General features: G+C 44.7%; 1 protein-coding gene across 1 annotated transcript in view; it reads left to right on the plus strand.

Annotated features, from left to right (window-relative positions):
• Positions 1-24,076, plus strand: part of ches1 (checkpoint suppressor 1) — a 59,037-nt gene that overhangs the window by 28,297 nt on the left and 6,664 nt on the right. Inside the window, exons 2-4 of the mRNA XM_069703136.1 lie at positions 1,268-1,867; positions 14,407-14,558; positions 21,586-21,644. Of these exons, the coding sequence (XP_069559237.1) occupies positions 1,286-1,867; positions 14,407-14,558; positions 21,586-21,644 (793 nt within the window). The 5' untranslated portion in view covers positions 1,268-1,285. The remainder of the gene's footprint in view (positions 1-1,267; positions 1,868-14,406; positions 14,559-21,585; positions 21,645-24,076) is intronic.

A 24,076-nucleotide genomic window follows, 5' to 3' on the forward strand; every position in this document is an offset into this window, starting at 1 on the left:
CCCATGTCCTAATGGTGCTGCTCTCTAGTGTGTGTGTGTGTGTGTGTGTGTGTGTGTGTGTGTGTGTGTGTGTGTGTGTGTGTGTGTGTGTGTGTGTGTGTGTGTGTGTGTGTGTGTGTGTGTGTTTTTCCATCCATGTTTGCACGATATGTGTCCATGCTTTTATTTTTGGAACCTCTTTGTACCCATGCTTGTGTAAAAGCGTGTCCAGACCTGTGCATGCAAATTTAGAGTGTGTGTGTGTGTGTGTGTGTGTGTGTGTGTGTGTGTGTGTGTGTGTGTGTGTGTGTGTGTGTGTGTGTGTGTGTGTGTGTGTGTGAGAGAGAGAGAGAGAGAGAGAGAGAGATAGAGAGAGAGAGAGAGAGCTTGTGCGCATCCGAGCGAGGGCGTCTATGTGTGTCCCGACTCTGAAACATGTTCAGAGTGAGTGGAGCAGATTACATTTGGCTGTAGCTGCTGCCGGGCCCTTCCCACAGCTGTCTCTGCTAGAGGACAATCAAAGGCCCGGTTGTGAGCCTTCTGATTGTGTTGTGATAGTCCGACGCGTTTCCCCCTCCAATTACCGCGCTCAGCCTGCATGTAACGACCACGGCATTGCTCTTATGTTGGCAGAAGAACCGCCTGATTACAACGAGGATGGATTTGAACTCGCACTCTTAATTTCTTTCTCTCTTTTCGCGGGAAATCGCGATCATCGCTGGTCCCAGATGTCCCGCTGTGGAACAAACGCCGACCGCTGGACGCTGTTTCTGAGTTGTAATATTGTTAAAGAGTTTTTTTTTTGTTTTTTTTAATCATTTTTATTTAATGCACCACTCGTGACAATTAAATGTTCTGCTGCTGCAGAGATGTTAAATCACCAGCAGAGTTTCTGTGACCCTCCAACTATTAGACCTTTAGCAGTGTTCATATGTTATGACAGCAGCCCCGTGTAATGTCAATACTTTGCTGGTAAGCTTGTAATTAGAGGGTCGTTGTACAAGGCAAGATTTCCTCAACCAGTGAAGCACTAAATTTGCCGTCCCAGTCAGACTACGATAGAGAGCCCCAGAGGAAAATGATGATGAATACTTTCCTCCTCAGATCCGACGCAGCCTAATTGGGAATGTGGTCAAAATGTTGTTGCCTCCACCCTTTGGCTTTTAACAAAAATGAAGGCTTTATGTGATGAACCGAGTGAGTTTCACAAGCTGACCTCGTTTCTTTTCTCTCCTTTTCCTTCTCCCCGCCTTCCCCTCTCTCCTCTCTCTGCTGTCCTGCCCTTCAGGAGTGAGCCCTGGGCTGGATGGGACCCACCATGCCCCCCAGTAAGAAGGCCCAGAGCCCCAGTAGTGGAGCCAGTGCCTCGCAGGGCATGAGCCCGCCGTACCGGCAGGGGGACGCTGCCACGGCGGCTTCCGAGGCCGAGGCGGCCGACCTCTCCCTCTCCCTGTCTGCCTCCTTCTCCAGAGCCGAGGACGAGGAGCTCACCAGCCTCTCCTGGCTCCACGAGAGCACCGACCTCCTCAACAGCTTCAGCCACTCCGGGCTGCGTAGCGTCTCCCCCCTGCAGGACCCCGACGGTCAGCACCCTCGCTCGCCTTCCTCCTCGTCTCCCTCCCCGGACGACCCCCTCCTCGGGGATGCACACTCGGCGTACGACCTGGCGGCGGGGGCCAACCGAAAACCTCCGTACTCCTTCAGCTGTCTGATCTTCATGGCCATCGAGGACGCGCCAAACAAGCGGCTGCCGGTGAAGGATATCTACGGCTGGATTCTGGAGCACTTCCCTTACTTTGCAAGCGCCCCTACAGGCTGGAAGAACTCAGTGCGCCACAATCTGTCGCTCAACAAGTGCTTCAAGAAGGTGGACAAAGATCGCAGCCAGGTAAAGAGCTCAGTTCGCTACTTTTCTTCGGGGCCGGGTGTTGGTGGTCTAAACACTTTGGAGAACCAAATTAATCAGCTGGGATTGTGACCATCAGAAACACGGCCTGCTTTTTTCACTTCACTGATCATTTTTTGAGACATAATCCGAACTCGGGAAGATTTGCTAAAACTTTTCAAACAGCTTCAGGCTGATTATTCTCATGAGGAACGGTGAGGTGAGGAACCTCCGAATTGAAGCCATTTTCTTGGGCAGCGCATTTCGAACATAGACCCCGATTACAATCACAACTTTTCCAGAGTTTGCTTTTGAGGGCAGTAATCACGTTTCCTTTTGTCCTGCTGGGACCGTTTCCCACAGACATCATTAATCACTCGCTTCTTATTTCAAGTCTTTTCTCGCACAGGTGAAACATGAAGTGCGATAATATGTGAAACTCTCTTTCATATATCACAGATTGGAGCATTTTCGCACCAAAAAATGACTCAAAAACTATTGCTCGAAATAGTTGATCAATACATGAATTAACCACTTTGTTGTCGCTGTACACTGGTACTCTATCGTTCAAAAAAAAATGATCTGATTTTTAAAACATATAATTATCTAGTCCGTGAATGTGAGACGTTCTCCGAGGTTTCAAAACCTTATTTCCTGAAAGAAAATGTCTGATATCCGGGTCAATATGAGGTGTGACCTAAATATACTTGTTTTCTAGATACACATGAACTGAGAATATCTTTGGAAAAAGTCAAGTTAAATATTTGTCCGTTACTACATTAAAGCCCTGGTTCTAACTAACCCATGTCTGTCTCATATCAGTTCTAATATCAATTTATTATCACGTTGTAGCGCTCGCTGTGTGCAGTTTTAGGCGTATTGTTTAATGCCCCCCCCACCCCCCCTCTTTTGACTCCCTCCAGAAGCACCAATCGTTCACCAGTCGTGTATCGTATACCTCCGTCGTAGAATATCCCTGCAGCCGTATGGTGCATACAGGCCCATTATTCCCGAGTTCATGTGCGGTTATAAGTTCTTTCACAGCCAGACAGTTATCAGCGGTTTGCAGGCATATCCAACTTGAAGTCAAACATATTCTGTATTTTGTCTACAGCTGTACCAGATTCGGCCTTATCAATAGTTGATGATCTCGGCTTTCATAGTTCTCTTTCACTCTGACGTTCTGTGCTTCCCCAGCGGGAGCAGCGTTTCGTTTTTGATTTAAGTCTTGATACAGTCTTTTATACTGGCTTTCCCATCCAGATTTCACTCCATTAAAGACTCAGGGTAAACGGGGAATGAATCCCTCACTCAATTAGTGCTAAATTAATACTGGAGGATTTAATAACACGGATGCCAACAGACTTTAGATTCCATCTCGCCCGAGGGTGTTGGGGGTGGGGGACAGACAGCGAGGATCAATGCGAGCTTTGCGTGTTTAGCTGATTGAGATTATACAGGAGGATATGAGAGCTCGCTATGCTTTCCTTGACCAGCGTGTGAATCTCAACTCTGTGTGTGTGTGTGTGTGTGTGTGTGTGTGTGTGTGTGTGTGTGTGTGTGTGTGTGTGTGTGTGTGTGTGTGTGTGTGTGTGTGTGTGTGTGTGTATTCATGTGTGTGTCTGTGCGCCGCACACCCTCACGCTATGCTGTCATCTGGCCCTTGACTACGACGGCACAGAGTTTCTCTTGTATACATATCTCCATAGTAACAAGGTTGCAGTTGACATAAAAGTATGCTGTTGCTGTAGCAACGGGAAAACTGATTTGGCTTTACTGACTTAGGCGTGTGTGTGTGTGTGTGTGTGTGTGTGTGTGTGTGTGTGTGTGTGCGTGTGTGTGTGCGTGTGTGTGCGTGTGTGTGTGTGTGTGTGCGCGTGCTTGCAAGTGTGAGAGCTTGAAATGGGCACTGAGGTGTTGAAAGGGGGAAAAAAATATATGTCCTCATCTTGTGTTATATGCACATATGTGCTTGTGTGTGTGTGTGTGTGTGTGTGTGTGTGTGTGTGTGTGTGTGTGTGTGTGTGTGTGTGTGTGTGTGTGTGTGTGTGTGTGTGTGTGTGTGTGTGTGTGTGTGTGTGCAGCATGCATAGAGGTGATTTTGGCAAGGACAGCTCATCTTGTCTTCCTGTCACTGCACACTGTTTAAGACAGCATGCTAATTAACCCTTCAAACCTATTCTGCCCCCCCCCCCATCTCTCGCACACACACACACACACACACACACACACACACACACACACACACACACACACACACACACACACACACACACACACACACACACACACACACACTCCCAAACACACACAGGGCATGTCTGACGACACACAAACAAACACACAGATGCACACTCACAAACACGCATGAATGCTTAAAAGGACACACACACACACACACACACACACACACACACACACACACACACACACACACACACACACGCGAGCGCTGTGTCGGTGTAGAAATGAGGGCACATCTCTGCAGACTCTTACTCTACCTGCCAAGTGCTGTGCTTTATCTGAAGCTGCAATTACAGAATCTCTGTAATTTTAGTCAGACTCTGCCATTCAAAGCTTTTCACCAAGACTATCTGCATGTGAATGCACCTTTTTTTTTCTTTCTTTTTTTTTTCCTGCTTTGCTTTTTTTTTTTCCTTTACGTGTTTATGTCTTTTTGAATCGAGCCTGCAATTACGGCGAGGTGTAATATATTTCTCTTTATGCTGCATTATGTTTTACTCGCTGGCTCGCCGTGGAGAAGAAGAAAGACGAGGGATTTGGTGAAGTGGAGGTCAAGTTATCGTCGCTAGGGAAAGACGGAGATACGAAGGCAGAGAAATGGGGGAAGCGGGGAGTCGTGGCTTACTCTGAACGCACCAAATTATATTTCCATCAATTTACAGAGGTGGAGATTAATATGACAGTGGCCTATTTGTTCCAGTGGCTGTATTTCTGGGTCATATCCAGGCAGATGACAAGATGGGGACTAGTTTAGAATAAGCTTGCTGCTCCGTGTGTGTGTGTGTGTGTGTGTGTGTGTGTGTGTGTGTGTGTGTGTGTGCGTGTGCGTGTGGGAGTGCAAACTTGTGAGAGAGAGAGAGAGCGTGCGAGTCCCACGGTTGCCATGGCTTTGTTTACAAACAGGATTCTTCTCTGTGCTGAATGACATGCCTTAATGACAAGTGTTGTTGCCCTCAGACTGGTGGATCAGTGCTGAAGATCAGTGTTGTAACAACACAACACACACACACACACACACACACACACACACACACACACACACACACACACACACACACACACACACACACACACACACACACACTCAGCGATATATCTCTCAAAGCCTCTTATGAAATCACAGCAGAGAGGAACAGGCAGTTTTGTAATCTAAGACTCACTATGAAGTCTCTTGGCGTTGCACTTAAGTGTGTCACCCCGAACTTAACGGTGCCCCGTTCGGATGAGAGGCGTCCTTGATTCTTCCACGTTTGAACGCTCGGAGCTTTATGAACTGCAGCGTTTGGTGTGAGCAGAGATTTGTCTGCTTCAGGTGTTTTCTTTTTATTTCGTCTTCATTTATCAGCAGATTGTTGAAGCCATAAAACTACTGCAAGAAAAAAGACCAAACGATAGTGGATGTTTGGGGCCAATGCCAATATTAGAGGAGCAAAAATGTTCTGATATCAATATATTGGCTGATATTCTTTCCATGTTTTGTGCGTTCATCCCTCAAATGTGGTTATCAACTACTTTTGACACTTATATGTGTAATGTATGTAATGGAGGTTGGATATTTTACAGTTTATTGTCCACACTGAAAATAAAATAAGAGCAATAGAAAGCTAATTAACCCGAGCTTCTTTTTCTGCATTATGTTCAGTAAAAAGTTTTCATATCAGTGCACGTTGGCCAACATATACATTGATACAGATATATCTGTGATAGGACAATATCACAGACATATCTGTCATATGCCAATATCGGCCAATACATTCGGTTTGCAGTTATATCAGTCAGAATCTAAAGGATAAATATCTGATATGATTGCATCATAGTTTTCTTAAAATTACAAACAAATTATTGATTTTCATTTTGCTTCTCTGGTCATTTTAAGTATGCATGCAAAAAGCCGAATCTATTTGAGACAAAAACTGTGATCAAAACAAGGAATATATGTGTGAGACGACTATTTATGAGTAATGAAAAATAAAAACAATAAAAAAAAAAGTGAAGACCAGCCGTGGTGACGAAGCATTTGGGCTCCTTCAAGAAGCTAGCTTCTCCATATACGGTAGGCAAGTTTTTCAAAGATATTTAAAGCTGCTTTAATTCGTATTCTTAACGATGACAATTGTTTAATTTACTGTGCGTAATAGGACTTAACTCTTGAACGGCTTCTTTCCCAAGGCCACTCACACTCTTAATCAACTGAAATGAATATAATTTGATTCACTCGATTTGCAATAATTACATTCTACATGCTGCAATAACACTCGATGTGCAATAGTATTATTCCTTGTGCAATAATCTCAATCTCACTGTATGGGCAAAATTATTATTTCCAACGTCCAATATTCTCGGGCAATCTGACTTTATGCACTATTCCTACTTTATACTTTATTTTTTATTGTATTTTGTGTAGTTATTTTTATTCATTATTATTATTTTTGTTATCATTATTATGTTTTTTGTTTTTGTTATCATTATTATTATTTTGTTATTTTTTTAACCGATGTCCCAATTTCGTTGTATTTTCCAAAAATACACGGATCACAAAAAGCTTTCTGTTCTATTGTGAAAGGGATCGCTCGTGGAGACAAAGACATAGAGACCTGCCAGCTGATTGGAACTACGCTGTATTTTAGCATCTTTCAGCTCTTTGTTTTGGTTTCAGAACTCTCATATTTACTGTATCGGTTCAATCTCAGAGCTCTCTTCGCCCCTGCTCTCAAATCAGCCGGCAGCTTCCTGCTTCCTGTCCAGCAACAACCAATGAACAGTCAGCAGCCGGCAAGTGAACATAGCCAGATATTTCAGTCAGGAGTCGGTGGAAACCAAAACAGAGCTAAAAGGAGAAAAACATGAGCCAATCAGCCACATCAACTTTATGTGCTGGTATAATATGTAAATGTCGGAGCATGTTTCACTATCAACAAACAAACAAAAACAGTTATTGCTGCTTTAAAACACCGTTAAAATGTATGACGGGCTGTTTCTGTTATCTGTTTGCGACGTGTTTGTTTCTGTGATTGCGAGTCAGAAGTCGTGCGCCTTGTCGTCGCACGCCATTTGTTCAGCGTCGCCTCGGGGGAAGCAATTTAAACACCCGTAAGGCCGGTGCTCTCGGAGAAGTTTCACGGGTGTAAAAATGTATGCTACCGTGATGAGCCAAAGGGGAACCAGAACCCAAATGACCTCAGTGGAATGAATTACTAAATGACAGCTTATCATCGGCGCTTCGGGAGCTGTTTACATTGGGCTCGGGCCACTTCGCGTCTCAAATATAATCCGTGTTTGTATATTTTGCACTGACGACTGTGTTTTAATAAAGACATAAGAAAGTGGCCGGTTGAAGGTGTCGAAGTGCACCTGGTGAATCAGTAAAAATGGACTGATCTGATTTTCAGTCTGAAGTTAAGTTTGCTCTGTTCTCGTCTTTGAAAATATGCGATCGCAATCACCGACGCAAAAAAGGGGAAACTTCGACTGCATGAGAAGCATGAACTTTGCACTAAATTAAAACCACATGGGGAACAGCCTTGTTACTTGTGGAGGAAAAGTCGATTCACAGCACCTGTAGAAGATATTTCCACATATTATCACGCTCAGATTTTCTATGGCCTGATAAAAAGAACCTGTTGTCCAACCAACATTTACATTTACTGGACCTCTTTGTCCTGCCGCTGGCTCTTTGTTCTCATTTGGCTTTCAGATAGTCCAGAAATGGTCTCATATCAAGCAGAAATATTCCCCTTCTTGTACTTTTCCACTCCTTTTCGCCTCTTTCCTCTTTAAAACTGTCACTTATGGAACATTTGCAGCGTCTGCTGTAAATCTCTCTCAGTGTGTGTATTTAAGCTTCGAGCATCAAATTGTTTCTTTTCTGCTGTGCTGAATGGATTCGTGTCCGCACACGTATCCGCTGCATGCTGCACTGCTCCTGCCGTATACCGTATTATTAATCCTCCTGTTTATCTGTGTATTTACAGTAAGTAATGACGGATCCTTGTATCACAGTGGGTTAATCAGGCTTAAACACAGCCAGGGTTGAAGCGTTCACTCCAACTGCGGACGTCCATCATCCAACTGTACGCAGTCGTAATACTTTAGATTGGTAGTATAGGTTAAGTCATATTGCGCAGGAAAATGTAGAAGACAACAAAGCCTCTTACGCTGATGCCTCCACGCGGAGTGGCAGCTCCGTGCTCTCTGTGCATCGTACGTCTTTTTTTTTTATCTCATTTCATTACAGGGTCGAAAACAAAATGTACTTTCTCCTCCCGTATTAACCCTCAAAATGTGGATGCCATTTTTAATCACGATTACACTATTTAAAGCTGCAGTTTTCCGTAGATGACGGTACGCAGCTGCATTATAACAGTTAAATATGGTACTTTTTAGTGACAAAATTCTATAAAAAGACCCAAATTAAACAATTTCTTTATGCTTTCTGACTTCTTTACCCCGTCTCTGGCACTCAGGCCTGAAACTCTTCGTGAAAATCTTAACCTTTAAAAACAGACTGCTTCTGTAAAAACAGACGTACACAGTAGTTTTTAGCAAACGGTGCTCAAACAGGAAGAAAAACTGCTTTTCAGCTTCTTTGTGTGTGTGTGTGTGTGTGTGTGTGTGTGTGTGTGTGTGTGTGTGTGTGTGTGTGTGTGTGTGTGTGTGTGCGTGTGCGTGCGTGTGTCTGTGTGCAACGGCCCAAAAAAATACACTGCAATGTCCATGTTTGTTGTCATGAGGAAACATGTTACCCTGGGTAACCGTATCACTCACGGATGTGTTTGTAGCTCAGCTGCACAGAGGAATAAGATTTACACGCACTCATTACTTATTAGTTGCATGAACTCATTGTTGTTTTTGTTGTTTTCACCGGATTTGTTGACAGTAAGAAAAATATATAATGTCGCCCAGCCTGAAAGGAACAATTCCCATTGAGGGAAATGTACTTTTTTTTTTGCTTTCTTACCATAAGTTAATACCTTTTTCATGTCTGTGCATTAAATATGTAGCAGCTTAGCTTAGCATTAAGACTGGAAATGGGTCAAAGCAGCCAGTCGAGCTTTGCTCAAAGGTGGAGAAAATTTTAAAGTACCTCAGGAGCTCACCATTAACATGTTGTTTGTTTACTATAAAGTGTAAAATCTACAACATTGCTGAGAAATAACCCCCAGAAAAACATAATTAAAATACCAAGATATAACCTGTAGAGAGCAGGGAGAGGGTTTTTTTTATATTCTGCGTTAAAATTGTCAAACTGTTCTTATAAACCAAAAGAAGGAGTAAAAATTGGTTAAATTCACAGAGTGGTGAGATTAGTGTGAAGAGTTTGGTCCTGTTAGGATGTGTTTTTCATGCATTTAGTCTAAAATATATTCCAGTGTCCGTCCTGATGTGTCGAACATGTGTGACAGGTAGATGCGATAAGATAACAGGAATGCAGTAGCGGGAGTGTTGTGTTACTCGCGGGGTCAGTGGCAGCAGGACTTTTTAATATCTCCCATTTCCAAGGGAGACCAGCCCCCACAGCTTATATAACACAGGAAACAGATGTTAGCAACACACAATCATCCCGCTCTCTCTCTCTCCGGCTCTCGCGCTCTCTCTCTCTCTCTCTCTCTGCCTTTGTCTACTCTGTCTTCCCTTTTTGTCTTTTACTCACACTATGATGTGTCCCGGGCAAGTTGTATGTTTAATTTATCATGAAAATACCTGTATACATATATTTAGGTATTTTCTATATATATCTATATATTTCTCGGTATTCCGCAGAGACATACAAACGCGGCCGGTTTCTTAATCAAGTCTAAATCCATCTCTTTTAAGAGAAATGCTGCTTAAACTTTCCGTTTAAAATCGATTGCAGTGCCTCGTCTCGTTAAAAAAAAGATGCTTCTTAAAGTAGACGTTAACCGTTCGGCTTGTGGATTATTTGTTGTGTAATCCTGCTCTTTAACGCCGCAGTTTTGTGACGATTTTCCAGAACGTAGAAGAAACACAACAAAAGATGACGAGAGGAAATAACAACAAATAGAGATCACAAACAGTTCGGGATGAATGTCGAAAAGGCAATCCCCTGTCACCTGCTTCAATGCTTCGGGACCCACCTTTTTGTTGTGGATGTGACATATTTTTACCCTCTGCATCACATCATATCAAACCCGAACCCCTCGGAAACTGATTTCTGACCTCATACTTTTTCTCCAGCTCTGAGATGTGCTGCCTTTCTCTCAACTTTGTGGAATTTGTCAGAGAATTGAAAAGTCCATTTCACCTCCTCTCGCTTCCAAGCTTGGATGATGCCTGTTGCCACGGCGACCGCTATAGCCCAGGTGACAGACCCTTCCTGTGAGATGCAACCTGTGATTGGCCTATCAACGGAGGAGGCGGGGAGGGGGGGAGGGGGAGAGAGAGAGATTGGACGTTTTGATTGGCTGGCTGGTTGGCAGAGGCAGGGGATCCAGCAGACAGAGATTCTGGAGAGAGCATTGATTTAATCGGCCGGCAGACTAGTTGCACACACACACACACACACACACACACACACACATATATATATATATATATATATATATATATATATACACACACAAGCGCTGGCGGGCTGAAGGCGCAAGGGGAAATTTGGCCCAGTGGGGGTCACCTCTGTGGGAGCGAGTGTATGTGTGTGTAATATCATGCTCTCCAGGAGAGGCGTTGCTGGCAGTAATAGAAGCACTCCCAGGAGCAGACCATGCTGGGTAATATCACACTCCCTAGGGAACTCGCCATACACACACACACACACACTCACCCACACACACACACACACACACAGAGCAAAACACAGCACATATGGCCTGTGTTCAACATGACTGACATACTAATGCAAAGATCCAGACGGGGGGGTGGGACAGGGGGGGACGACGACACAAATCAACAGTGCACACACATCCTATTAGCTTCTTGAATTCTTACAAGGTCAGAAGCTGCAGTGGGTCAGAGAGCAGTTTTCGACTGGACATCTTGGGATCAGGAGGCTGACGGGGAGACACAATTAATCCACGGAGGCGCTGCGCGGTCAGCACTCATTAGCAATGATACACTTTGTTATTGTCATACAGATTGTAAAGGAATTTTATTTATGGTTTCTCTGTGTAGACACAGCTTTTTCCCGCTGGCCGTACACCATTAGCAGCAGCCACATACTGTACAAGCAGGGGTGAAAGATATGAGAGACCGAGCCTCCAGACAGGAAGGAGCCAAATAGTCTAAACAGTTGAACTACACTCCGACATCAGTGAGGTGCCTTAACGTGACTTAATATTCTTGTAGGTGCATCAATAGGCCTGGCAAGAAGAGCAGCCTTCAGAGATGCGTCGGTGTATCACTGATCTCTGTTCTCCTCGATATCGAACTTCAATAAATGTTTTTACTTAAGAGATGTGAGTCTTCTGAAACGGCTTCCATCATGAGTTGCCAGCCCCCAACATTTCCATCTTAAAAATATCAAGGAGTTGAAATCAAATCAGACATAAATGTGAAGGGTGAATTTTGAAGCCTGCAGCAGGACGTGTTCTGCAGCACATCAGATGGTCAAGCTTTGGTTTTCATGCACTTGATCATTTGCTGTTTTTCAGACATCTGCTCGGTAAAAGTGTGACCTCCTGCTCTAATATTAGTGGCATGACCAAACTGTACCTGAGCACTTGCTGTCAGCCGTGTAAAAACGGATCAATGCTAAATGTGACATGTTTCAGTGAAGTTTAGTGGTTCACATTTAAAAAGCCTCAACTTCTCTTACGAAATACAAAGCCAGTCATTTTTTTTTTCACAAGTGATTATGGTGTCATTAGTTAAAGTCCCTCCTTCTGAAAATAATTCCATCAATAATTTGACACCAGGCCTTAAATAGAGGTATGTTCGGGGAGGTACCTGGTTTGATTGACATGCCTGGGGTGCAGTCAGATTCCCTCGAGTTGTCAGTCAGATCCACCGCTCCCTCCTCCCCAGCTCTTCCAAACATAACCACTACTGGCTCCAAAAAAAACAACAGGATGATGAATGCCGAAATGCCTCGAGGCTGCAAAACACCCGTTCAAAAACCCAATGTGTGATGTCACAGTGGGCAACTGGTTGGATTGAATGAAATTATGTGCGTTCCATAGAAAACCAACAGAACTTTTCACCTCCAACAAACTTTTTTTTGATTTTACAAAAAAAATATTCTAACTTAAATTAAAGAGCACTCCATATGGTTCCTCAGTTGATTAAGACTTAGCTGGCTACAGTGCAGATACATGAGCCACTACAGTAGAAGCTGCTGCTTTATTATAAGGTGCTGTTGCCAAACTTAGATTTGATAAGGTGTGCCTAGCCAAGGTCTAATTATTTCATCTCAATTTATATATTTATATGTCAGGTTTCTTTTTTTTTTTTTTTGTCAGTCATTGTTGGATATATTAGTGCGGTACTTAGAAGTCTGATAAATAACCCTTAAAGGTTGCAACATAAATCTGAGTGGTCACCAGATGATTAAAATTGCGGAAAAAATACTTCATCGTACGTCATGATACCTGCATGTTGAAAGATAAGTTCAAATTTTGTATAATTTGGGAGAGGTTTTGATCGACCCACGACTGCAGGGGAAGCAATAAGGTGCAGATTTCTCATCCACTTTGATACAAAATGCGCCTCAGGTTTTAGAATTTGTCCCCAATTACTGTTCGCTTGCACGGCTGCACCATATCTGACATTTCCCACTTAATAGATTCCTTGTCGTACTTTGCAGAAATCAGAAGTCCACAGTCATGACATCTCCCCGCCCCGTAGCCTGTACCTGTAACATATCACAGAGCACTACAAAGTGAGCCGAACACGAGGCAGGACGGCTTTAATTTTATATTTACTTTATGTTCCCTCTCCCTGCCGTCTTCGGTCGCCGCCGTACACGAACTCCCCAGTTTTTGCCACCTTCAGATGACACGGCAGATGAAAGCGCGGCGAAGGCTGTGAGAGACGGAGACGGGGGAGTGTATTTTCATGGCGGCCTCTCTCTATAATCTATAGGCTGGTTTCACTCGGATTGGGAGCCGACAGCTTCATTAGGTGAGGGGGAAGCTGCTTTGATCTAAAAATACACACCATCATCGCCTCTGGAGTGAAAAAAGTTAAAGAGTTTCCCAGTGTCTTAATCAGAGCGAGGCTTTGTGATATTTTTTTTTTGGTGAGGAAAATACTGAGCGAGGTGGCATTGAGGGTGTTTTATTTCTCATTCATCAGATCCGTATCTTCCTCTCTTCCTCGGGAATATGGGAATGTTTGTCTGGCTGATGTTTGTTTGTTGTTGTTGGGTTGTTGTTTTTTTTTTGGGGGGGGGTGATCTATCAGCTAGTAGACTCGCAAGGTCTTGTTTTTTCAATGCAAATGCAGAATTGTTGGTAAATAAGATACAACAAGTAGTTCCGACCCGGAGATCTGATTGGTCAACTGTACATTTGAAACATGTTCAAATCATCACCACATCACACCCTGCTCATCACTAGAAATATCACTCCGCCTCCCCAATGGAAACATATAGTTGGAATTGAATTTCATATAAAATGCATTATAATGTTGTTTTTTACTTGTTATAGGCCTGTTAAATGTGACCCATTTGCTGAAATCGGGTCTCTTTTGGTCCTTATTTGTTGTTCAGAGCACCCGTACCGTTACACCACGGATAGTTGCGCACTTGAAATCCCAGCGGCAGCTGGCTTGATCGGTTCATCGATATCTTTTTTCAGCGGATATCTTCATTCCAACGAGATTGAGCGAGCTGAGCAGTTTAGTGTTTCTATGTTCTGTATTTATTCAGTTTGAGGAACGATCTCTAAAAAGCGATAAAACGGACTAGATCTCGACTCTGTTGCTAGGGTCGTTGCTAAGGGTCGGCCTACTTCCTTGAGTTGTAAACATTGCATATATTACACAAGAGTCTACTGACGCGACTGATTGTTTTCCAGTTGTTAGCCACACCCCCGTGCGTTGCCATGGAAACGGGAATCGCAACAAAAAGTTGTATATTTTGAGAGCGAGTTGCCCCACAATTTGACAACATTGTGATTATACATTTAATTTAGATGGTAACTTGTTGTATAATCGCAATATTAAACTCGAGGGTGCTTTAACGTGATGACTGGCACCTCAGAGTGAATCCAGCAGGAGGTCTGGACTCTCGAGTTCTGGCCCCGGAGCTGGAGGCTCAGGTCGGTGTGCTGTGTTTGTGATGTGCTTTGAGGGGCCGTGATATCTCCTCTAATAACAACCCCTCCTTCCTTCCTGTCTTTCAGAGCATAGGCAAAGGCTCCCTGTGGTCCATAGACCCGGAGTACAGGCACAACCTGATCCAGGCACTGAAGAAGACGCCGTACCATCCGTACTCGCCCGGCCTGGCCACCCCCTCCACCTCCCCACCCACCCTGCCACAGACATTTCACCACAGGTAAGACAGACTCTCTGATCTATCGTCTGACAGGAGTAAATATGAAATATCAGATATTTATCATTGATTCGTCACCTAATGAGCTTCGATAATTAATTGATAAATCATTAATTATACATATAGTATAGTATATACATGAATACATGCTTATGGCATGTTTCCCACTTCTAAGGCATTTTACAGCCAAACATATGAACAGATTTCTTCTTATGTTGTGAGTTTTAAGAGAATTTGTGACCTTCATCTTTGGAAATGATCTCGCACTCAGACGTTTCTCTCAGGTATGAATGAAATTCACACAGACAGATTCATGCACTTCATACTCGCATGCAACACAATGGTTGCTGCCCGCCTGCCCTTCGGCGAGCAGGTACAGCGCTCTCCGGACTGCTGAGGGTATCTCGACCGGCTCTCTTTCCACGGTGCACGTGTTGGCTGGTTCTCGACTTAACTCCCTTCCTTCGGGCGGACGGGGGTCTCGACCCTTCGTCCCGTCACTCCCCAGTGGCTTCCATTCAAAGTGTGTGATATCCACCGCAGCCTGCGCCACACGTCACCTGCCTCCATGCTCACAGACCCTTGTAGTGGCCGACAGCCAGCAGGCACCGGCGGCGGTGGCGGCCCGTGAGAGAGACGACCCCGTGTCCCCCTAAACACCTCCACCTAAGCAGGCCGGTGCGGGGCCCCTGTGGCTGCCCCCCGGTCCCGGTCTGCCACCCCTAACCATGACATCAGCTGGTGTTTCACCCCGGCCGCCCTCCGTGTGCCTCGGAGGGAGGAGAGTTGAAATGTACACGGTTCACTGTGTCCAAGCTGTTGCAAATGCTTGAACAGCAAATATTTCTTTAGGATTTTCCACTGTTGAATCAAGCTTAATATCTGAAGGGACGTCCGCGTGCATCGGCATTTGTCGAGCAGCCAATAGGAACGTCCCTCTCTCTGAAATGAGCTGTGATTGGCCTGAAGTCTTTAGATATGTGGAGCCTGAATACAGAGCAGAGAAGAGGTGCAGAAGTCCACAAGTTCTCTCAGACAACATCAATTACAATATGCTGAAAGTTTATAGAAATTTTACCCAATGACACACAAACATAAAGAAAACACAAAACTCCTAACTCGGCTTGAAAGACGATTTTTAACATCTTCATCGTCTGTATTTCTGTCACAGTCTGAGCTGCTCCGATGACATTTCTTTTTTCCGGGTGTCCCAGTACCACCACAGACGCCGCTACACGTGTTAGAGTTCCGATGACGGTGTGAGAGTGTGTCGTCTCTTTCACTCTTCGGTAACACTTCTTTTTGTGAATGGAACTGAAGCACTCTGCCCAGAAAGAGAGCAGAGCAGAAAATGGGAGGCTTTAATGCAAGGTTGTGCAGTTAAGAGAGTTTGCTGTTGTTACGGCATTAGGAACGGGGTAAAAGGAGAAACGACTCCTGATTGATCGCGGTTGTCGGCTGGATGATACGAACGCATCTATTCCAAACTCAATTTTTACATTTTTACTCAGTAAATATGAGTACATTTGCATGAAATGTTACAAATGGCAGTTTTATATTCTCGGTTGCCCTTTTTTTTAAATTTATTTCACAGTTGTCGAACAAAGGAGCCTTTGTTTGTTTGCTTGTGATGAATCTGATGCGAGTGATCTTCGAGAATCAAATAAAGCCAATCAAATGGGGACTTCATAGCCAATATCCACATATAACATAAACCCCATACACTCCACTTCCTCTCTCTCCATTTGTCATCCTCTCCGCCCACTTGCTGCAGGCGTTATAGCTGACCTGCCCCCTCCTTTCTTTAAATCTTTTTGCACGCTGTTTTCATGCAACAACACTCGTGGCCCTCCTCCTACAGTATCTCCCACGCCCTCAGGCACATCATAGGTAAAAAAGCACTGGGTTGCCTTTTCTCTCTCTCTCTCTCTCTCTCTCTCTCTCTCTCTCTCTCTCTCTCTCTCTCTCTCTCTCTCTCCACATGTTCTCTCGTTCACCCCCCCCCCCCCCCCTCCTGTTTTTTGCCGTTTTCCTCTGGCTCCTACCACTCCTCTGTTCCGCTCCTCCTCTCGCTCTCTTGTCTCCTCTTTTAATATCCCACACACCCTCCCGCTCATCCTCAGGCATACATTACAACTAGTGGGGCACCCAGTGCTCCATCTTCTTTATTTATCCCTGCTGTGATTTATTCCCTCTCTTTTCTCCACTCTTCTCACTCTCTCTCTTTCCATCACTTTATCATTCAATTAAATCCTCCTTTGTCTACATTCACTTTATTCTCACCAGTCCTCACACGCACACACACACACGCACACACACACACACACACACACACACACACACACACACACACACACACACACACACACACACACACACACACACACATCTGTACAGCAGCATCCACCTGTGTTGTTTCCTCCACGGTTCCCTCTTCCTCTCCTCTCCTGACCTCTCCTCCTCCTCCTCCTCCACCTCCCTCCGTCCTCTCCCTTCGCCAGTGTTTCGGTTTCCAGCTCTTCTGCCCATCCCTGTGGATATGTCAGAGAGATGTACAATTAGTCGTTTTTTTTTTTTTTTTTTTTTTTTCTTCCACTCCTTCTCTCTCTCTCTCTCTCTCTCTCTTTTTCCGAATACTCCACCACCACCACCACCACCACCACCAGCAGCAGCAGCAGCAACAGCAGCAGCCCTCCACCCCGCTCCCCAGTTGATCCGGGCAGGTTGGCTCGCAGAGCCAGCGGACTGTGTAAGACAGAATAATTGGTTCACCATAAAATGTAAAAGTGTCATTTTGAACAATGAGGTATGGGGAAGTGGAACAAATTGGAGGCTGAATTCGGAACATGGGGGGAGGGGGGGATAGGGCCGGAGTGTGTGTGTGTGTGTGGGGGGGGGGGTGTCATTTGCATAGTGACAAACGAGAGGGTAAGTGAGTGTGTTTCTTGGTTGGAGGGAAGCAGGAGGTCCCTCAGTGATGCAGCAGCTGGAGAACCGGCTGTGTGCGTTTGTGTCTTTATAGTATGTGAAGAAGCAGTTATTCACTTTATTGATCTTCAGCTGATGTCTTTCAATGCCTTGTTTTTTTTTTTTTTTTACTGTTGACGTAAATCAGGTGAAAAGCTGCAACCAGAAAACATTGGAGTTACGTGAAAAAAATAGGACGATTAATCCGGTATCATAACAGTTGCTAATCACTCCTCATTACTACCAATCAATTTGAGTCCGGCGATTCATTGATTGTTTTGATTGATCCCAGTTTGAGAGATGTGCAAAGATTAGAAACAAAAATGAAATAAAAAAGCTTTTAGGATGAAGCGTTTGTGGTTGAAAGTCTGTGTTTGTAGTTGTGGGCAGCGATTAGTTTCCTTTAAATCCACTTCAACAACAAACACAAACACTTTAGAGCGAGCTGCTAAGCAACATACTTTTTCATGCGAGAACTGACCAGATTCATACGAACCTTTTCATGACCTGCACTGTTTTGTTTTTTTCCTTGATGATGAGAGCTTTTAAAAAAATGTTCTTTTACAAAAACCTGCAAAGTCCTTTTTTAAACATTAACAGTAATTAAATAACCAGGATTTTTTTTTTTAAGTATTTTCTTTTTTATATCCCCCTTAAATTAATGGAAAGTAGTGGCCTTGTGGAAAATCAATCTAAGAATGTATTTTGTGCTTCAGGAACTGACCAGCAGCATAAAACACACACAGCATGTACAGTGTACACAATGTGTTGTTAATACGCTGCCACCTGTTTGCTGCATGAGCAGATTTCCATTTCATGTTGCAATGCAGCAATAATACGTTTGTCTTAAGTTTTTAAGAGTTCATATAATACTTACAGTGGGATTTTAGTACTTTCGAATGTGTGTAAAACATGTGGAAGGAGTTTATTTTTGAATTTGAAGCCGCTTGATAACTTTAAGGGGGAAAATTGTAGTTCAAAAGATGAAGTCTTAATCTATGTAATAACTTTGCCCAGTAGGGACGCTGTGTGCAGACGGTCATAGTTGTTATGGAGACGTGCCTGTCAGCATGCACACGTTTTTTTAAACTTTTTTTTAATAATGAAACTCCATCTGCTGATGTAGCTCATGTGTTCCAGTTGAAATAGGGAACTTTGAGATTGTCCCAGGTATATACTGCACCATCCATCCATTATCTATACCTGCTTCATCCTGCAGAGGGTCACTCTGTTCAAAATTTTAAGTTCACATTTTGCTCTGAAGAACTCGTCACGTACAGCTTTAAGATAAAGGTTGTGTGTTTTGGTGCTGCGTTGCCGTCCTGTAGTGCGTCTTCAGGTACAGGTCAACGCAAATACATGTGATCAGAAGAATACCGAAGACACACGTAAAAACACAAATGTACAAATGTCACCAGGAGAATAGCAGTCTCCTTTATTAGTATCCCGGAACTGAAGTCCAATCAATAAAACACGATATCTTTCTGAAGAGCCCTCACGCTCAAGAATATTATGTTATGAAGTGTAATGACCGTGAATGGTTACACGGCAGGTCTATTATGTTAAGGTCAAGGACTGTCTCAAGCAGCTCTATACAGCGCACAAGTGGAAGATGAACGCGGAGAGTGATGACTTGGAGAGAAAGGAAGTGGCAATGTAAAAGAGGGGAAGCGGGGGAGGGGGGGCGAGGAGGGAGGGGGGTATACAGGCAGCGCAACGACGCTTCTTTGTCCTCTGCTGTTTGTGTCGCTCACACCTCTTGGTTTTTTTCACAGACTCTTAATAACTCACACCGCGCCAGTCGACCCCCACATGAGTGTGTGTCTGCACGTGTGTGTGTGTGTGTGTGTGTGTGTGTGTGTGTGTGTGTGTGTGTGTGTGTGTGTGTGTGTGTGTGTGTGTGTGTGTGTGTGTGTGTGTGTGTGTGTGTGTGTGTGTGAGTCTGCGCAATTAGAGCACGTGCTTCAGTCCAACTCTGCCTGTGTGTGTGTGTGTGTGTGTGTGTGTGCGTGTGCGTGTGTGTGTGCGCGTGTGAGAGGCATAAAGAGGCAGAGAGAGACAGAGCATGCTGGGTAGGAGGTCAGCTCCATGGTGCATTCCTTCACACCCCATCAGCATCTGGATGAGAGGAGGAGGGAGGGAGGGAGGGAGGGAGGGAGAGAGGGAGGGGGAGGAGAGTTGGGGAGGAGCTCCCTCTCTGTCTCACCCTCTCTTTACGTTTCTCCCTTCTCTTTCTTTTTCCTCCCTCGTCCCTCCCTTTGGAGAAGAAAGATGAGGGAAGATGCCGGAGGGAGGGGAGAGTAGGAGAGTGGGGGGGGGGGGGGTTCAGAACAAGCATCTGCTAGGAGTTCAGCCCCTCGCCCACTACATTAAATGCACAGGGTCGCCTTGGTAACGGAAACGCCGCCATGGCAACACATGTAGTATAAGTCAGGTGCTGTCGCACTGTGAAGCCATTTGTTGAGAGAGAGAGAGAGAGAGAGACGGAAAAGGGGGGGGCGATATGGGCAGGGGGTGGGGTGGTAGGGAAAACAGACAGGCTGTTAACGCAGGAAAAATATGTTATCGCCGTGGCAACGCAATGTGGCAACTCTCCATGGCAACAGCAGGTGGCTCAGGGCTAAAATTTGCGTTCGCTGCTTTTGCTTTGCTTTTGCTGTGTGTGTGTGTGTGTGTGTGTGTGTGTGTGTGTGTGTGTGTGTGTGTGTGTGTGTGTGTGTGTGTGTGTGTGTGTGTGTGTGTGTGTGTGTGTGTCCATCTCTCCCGTGCATCTGGCGAGGTGAGAGCCGCAGCATCACAAGTGCAGACGTCCAAATCCTCTCATTGAGCAGCTTAGCGCAACATAAAACACAACTCGTATTACAAAGGAAACTCTCCTGATGAGAGGAAACAAGTGGTGGGTTCACAGCGTCCCCAGGTGTTTTCTCTTCTGTTTCCGAGTGTGTGTGTGTGTGTGTGTGTGTGTGTGTGTGTGTGTGTGTGTGTGTGTGTGTGTGTGTGTGTGTGTGTGTGTGTGTGTGTGTGTGTGTGTGTGTGTGTGTGTGTGTGTGTGTGTGTGTGTGTGTGTGTGTGTGTGCATATGACCAAGACCCATGTTGTCAGACACACTGCCTGTGTTTGAGAACAGGCTGCTGTCTGGCTACAGAAAGAAAAAGGAAGGAGCAGTCAGACGTGCGGTCTAATGGGGAGCTAAAGACCACTCAACCTGGAAAAGCTCTTACAGCCTCTTTCTCTCCTCTCCTCTCTCCATGCCTCCATCTCTCTCTCTTAAAATTATGGATTCACCAGCAGAACTGTATCTATTGTCTTCTTGTGTGTGTGTGTGTGTGTGTGTGTGTGTGTGTGTGTGTGTGTGTGTGTGTGTGTGTGTGTGTGTGTGTGTGTGTGTGTGTGTGTGTGTGTGTGTGTGTGTGTGTGTGTGTGTGTGTGTGTGAATGAAGATATCTCCATCTATGTGAGAAATGCCATCATTACCTCCCTCATTAGTGGTGCAATGATCACCTAAACGAAGTCCCCGGCTTTGTGTGTTCCTCTCTCTCTGTGTGTGTGTGTGTGTGTGTGTGTGTGTGTGTGTGTGTGTGTGTGTGTGTGTGTGTGTGTGTGTGTGTGTGTGTGTGTGTGTGTGTGTGTGTGTGTGTTTTAACGTGTCACACTGTAACACGCATCTGTCTTAAACATGTGTGGCACGAGCATGATGTTAAATGTGTGTACGTTGATTTATTTATTTATTTTATTTTTTTCTAATGTGTGAATGGACCAGCGGCAGGCGGCGGGGGGTTGTCATGAGAAATTACCCCCATGGACTACAGCGTGGAGGCTGTAATTCTCCGAGGTAATCACAGGGAATAATGGCAACAGTGGGACACCCGGGAATCTAATCACTATAATCAGAAGCGCTGGCTTATGGGCTCAAATTCCTGCCTTTCGTATCTGCCTCGTGATGAAGCCGCCTGCACGGGCTGCTTGTCTGCTGCAGCATGATCAAATGATTGACCAGTTTTTCTCCCTCCCTCCCTATCTCCCTCCTCCCCTCTTCCCCAATCCCTTCTTCTTCTTCTCCTAGTCCTCCGTTGTGGTCGGGGAGTCCCCTCTTCAGAAAGAACGGAGGAGTTCTCCTACAAGGTACCGTTTCACCTCCACATGTCTTCTACTCTCTGTGTGTGTGTGTGTGTGTGTGTGTGTGTGTGTGTGTGTGTGTGTGTGTGTGTGTGTGTGTGTGTGTGTGTGTGTGTGTGTGTGTGTGTGTGTGTGTGATCTCCCACCTTCTTCCTTTCTTTCTTTCTCTCTGTCTCACCCTCTTCCTCTCTCCTCCCCCCCTCCCTCCCCCCTTCTCCATCCTCTACGGATGTGCCAACTCCAATCATCTCAATTCCAAATCCCTCTTTTTAGAAGCGCACCTTGAGAATACCGAGTGCTGAGTTCTGACACTTGGCTCGGCGCCAAAGGAGGAATGCTTTTTTTTTTGCTCGACGGAGGCGTATTTGAAAGTTTTTTTTTTTTTTTTTTTTTTTTAAATAAGAAGACGAAGAAGTGATAGAGACACAGCAAGACAGAGGGGGAAAGAAAGGAAGAAGAAAATCTTGAGTCTGAAATCAGAGGCTGGGGAGCGATCGCCTCGCCTCCTCCCCTCATTGAACCCAACACACACTCTCAGTCTTTCACTCTTGTACACTTCCTTTTTTCCCCCGTATTTCCCACTCTCCTCCTCTTCCTCCCAGCCTCCTCCCCGGTGGCTGGACAGCAGTTTAAATGGACATTCAATCCCAATCAGGGAGCACTCCGGGAGCTCGCTGGGCCGCCGAGTCCTAAATGGAGGGGGAAATGGATACATTAGGCGTCTGCGGCGCGCCCTCCATCGCCGCTGATAATGGAGTAGTAATGGTCAAGGAGCCGAGGTTGGAGAGAGTGTCTGAAAACCTGGACTCCCTCTAGACACACACACACACAGCCTGAGTGATGGGTCTGAGCAGCTGGACAGATGGACGGATAGAGGGAGACAGGAAGGAGCGCTCGTGTGACGAGGAGAGACAGGAAAAGGGAAACTTTTTTTTTTTTTTTTTTTTTTTTTTAAATGTGTAATGTGTTTTTGAAGGGAGAGAGTGCAGGAATGGTCAGGTGTGATATTCAGAGGCAGCGGGGAGAAAAAGGGAAATTGTGAGAGCCAGAGGCAAAGACAAGGAAAGTGCTGGGTGTGCGTGTGCGCGTGCGCGTGTGCGTGTGTGTTGCCAGACAGAGTGAGGGCCGTTAGTGCCCTCGGTTATTACTTCCATCTCGTGCTCCCAGAGCTTTCAGAGCCGCTCTGCTTATGTGGGCTGAAATCCGCCTCTCCCTGCGACCCGGCAGCAGCTCGAGAGGATCACAGGGGACGACGGCCGGGAGCCGCAGCCCTCGACCCGGTCCACCGCCCAACCTCCACGGGCCCCGAAGTTCAACACTCAGTGGCTCTGAATTATGGAGGGTCTGCTCACTCAAAGTGGTCGTGAGGTTACCTGCTGTCAGATCTGACTTCAGATGGATCCATTTGGAGTTCAATAGATTTATGATATTATGTATTAATAGAAACTATAAATGCCTAGCAAGCAGCGTGTTCTTACGTCGCAATCACACTCAAAGTTAAAACATATGTAATAATCCGTTTCTCTCTGTTGAATTACATCTATTATTGACAAATGAGCATCCTGTCAGACGATAGACAAGTTTGAGTCTTGTGCGTTTCTGCTATTGCAGCTGCAGAGAGCAAGATTTATTTTTATTAAAAATAGTCACAGTGGTGGAAACTAAGCACATTTGCTGGAGCACTATTTTATTCTGAGGTGCTTGTTTACGTGTGTATTGCATTTTATGCATCTTCCTATTTCAAGTGTCCATTTTACTTTGAAGTTTAAGATTTAAACAATAACTAGAGCGTAAAATGTAAAATACAGTGCAAAGCTGTTCAGTAAAAAAAAACATTATAATATTAAGTGCAGTGATTATTATTATTAGCTTCACAACAACCAGCTATAATATTAAAATGATGCTTACTCATAATCAAATATTCTGATATACAGCATAATACTATCACAGATATCAGCCATTCTACCTGCATAATGAGCACTTTTCTTTTTGGTACTGAAGTACACTTGACATGTATACTTTTGTACTTTCAGTTATGAAGTATTGGACAAAGTATTCTTTTACTAAAATAAAACCAGCAGTACTGCAATATGCAATATAGATGAATTACAAGTAAAGGTAATGCGTAATGGTAATTAAAGATCTACTTATGAATATTGCATCATATTTTTTTATACTCTACTGATCACACAGTGTGTTTGTTATTTATGTAAAATCTTAATCTGACAAAAAAAAAAAACAGTTTTAAAGCAAATGTACCTGAGTACAGAGTAAATAACAAGTGTATCCATCATTTATCAAACAACAGAAAAAGAAGCAGTGAAGAAGCAAACATGAGCGCATGGAGAGGAGAGGATTTAACTGTGGAAATCAAAACTCGAGCTTGAAAACCGCATAAAAAGGCTGAAACTTACAAGTCACTTTCTGAGAGGAAAACC

The sequence above is a fragment of the Brachyistius frenatus genome, unplaced genomic scaffold, assembly GCF_029030835.1.
Source record: "Brachyistius frenatus isolate BFR_SWC_R1_liver_20210118 unplaced genomic scaffold, ASM2903083v1 Contig_44, whole genome shotgun sequence".
Lineage (NCBI taxonomy): Eukaryota > Metazoa > Chordata > Actinopteri > Embiotocidae > Brachyistius > Brachyistius frenatus.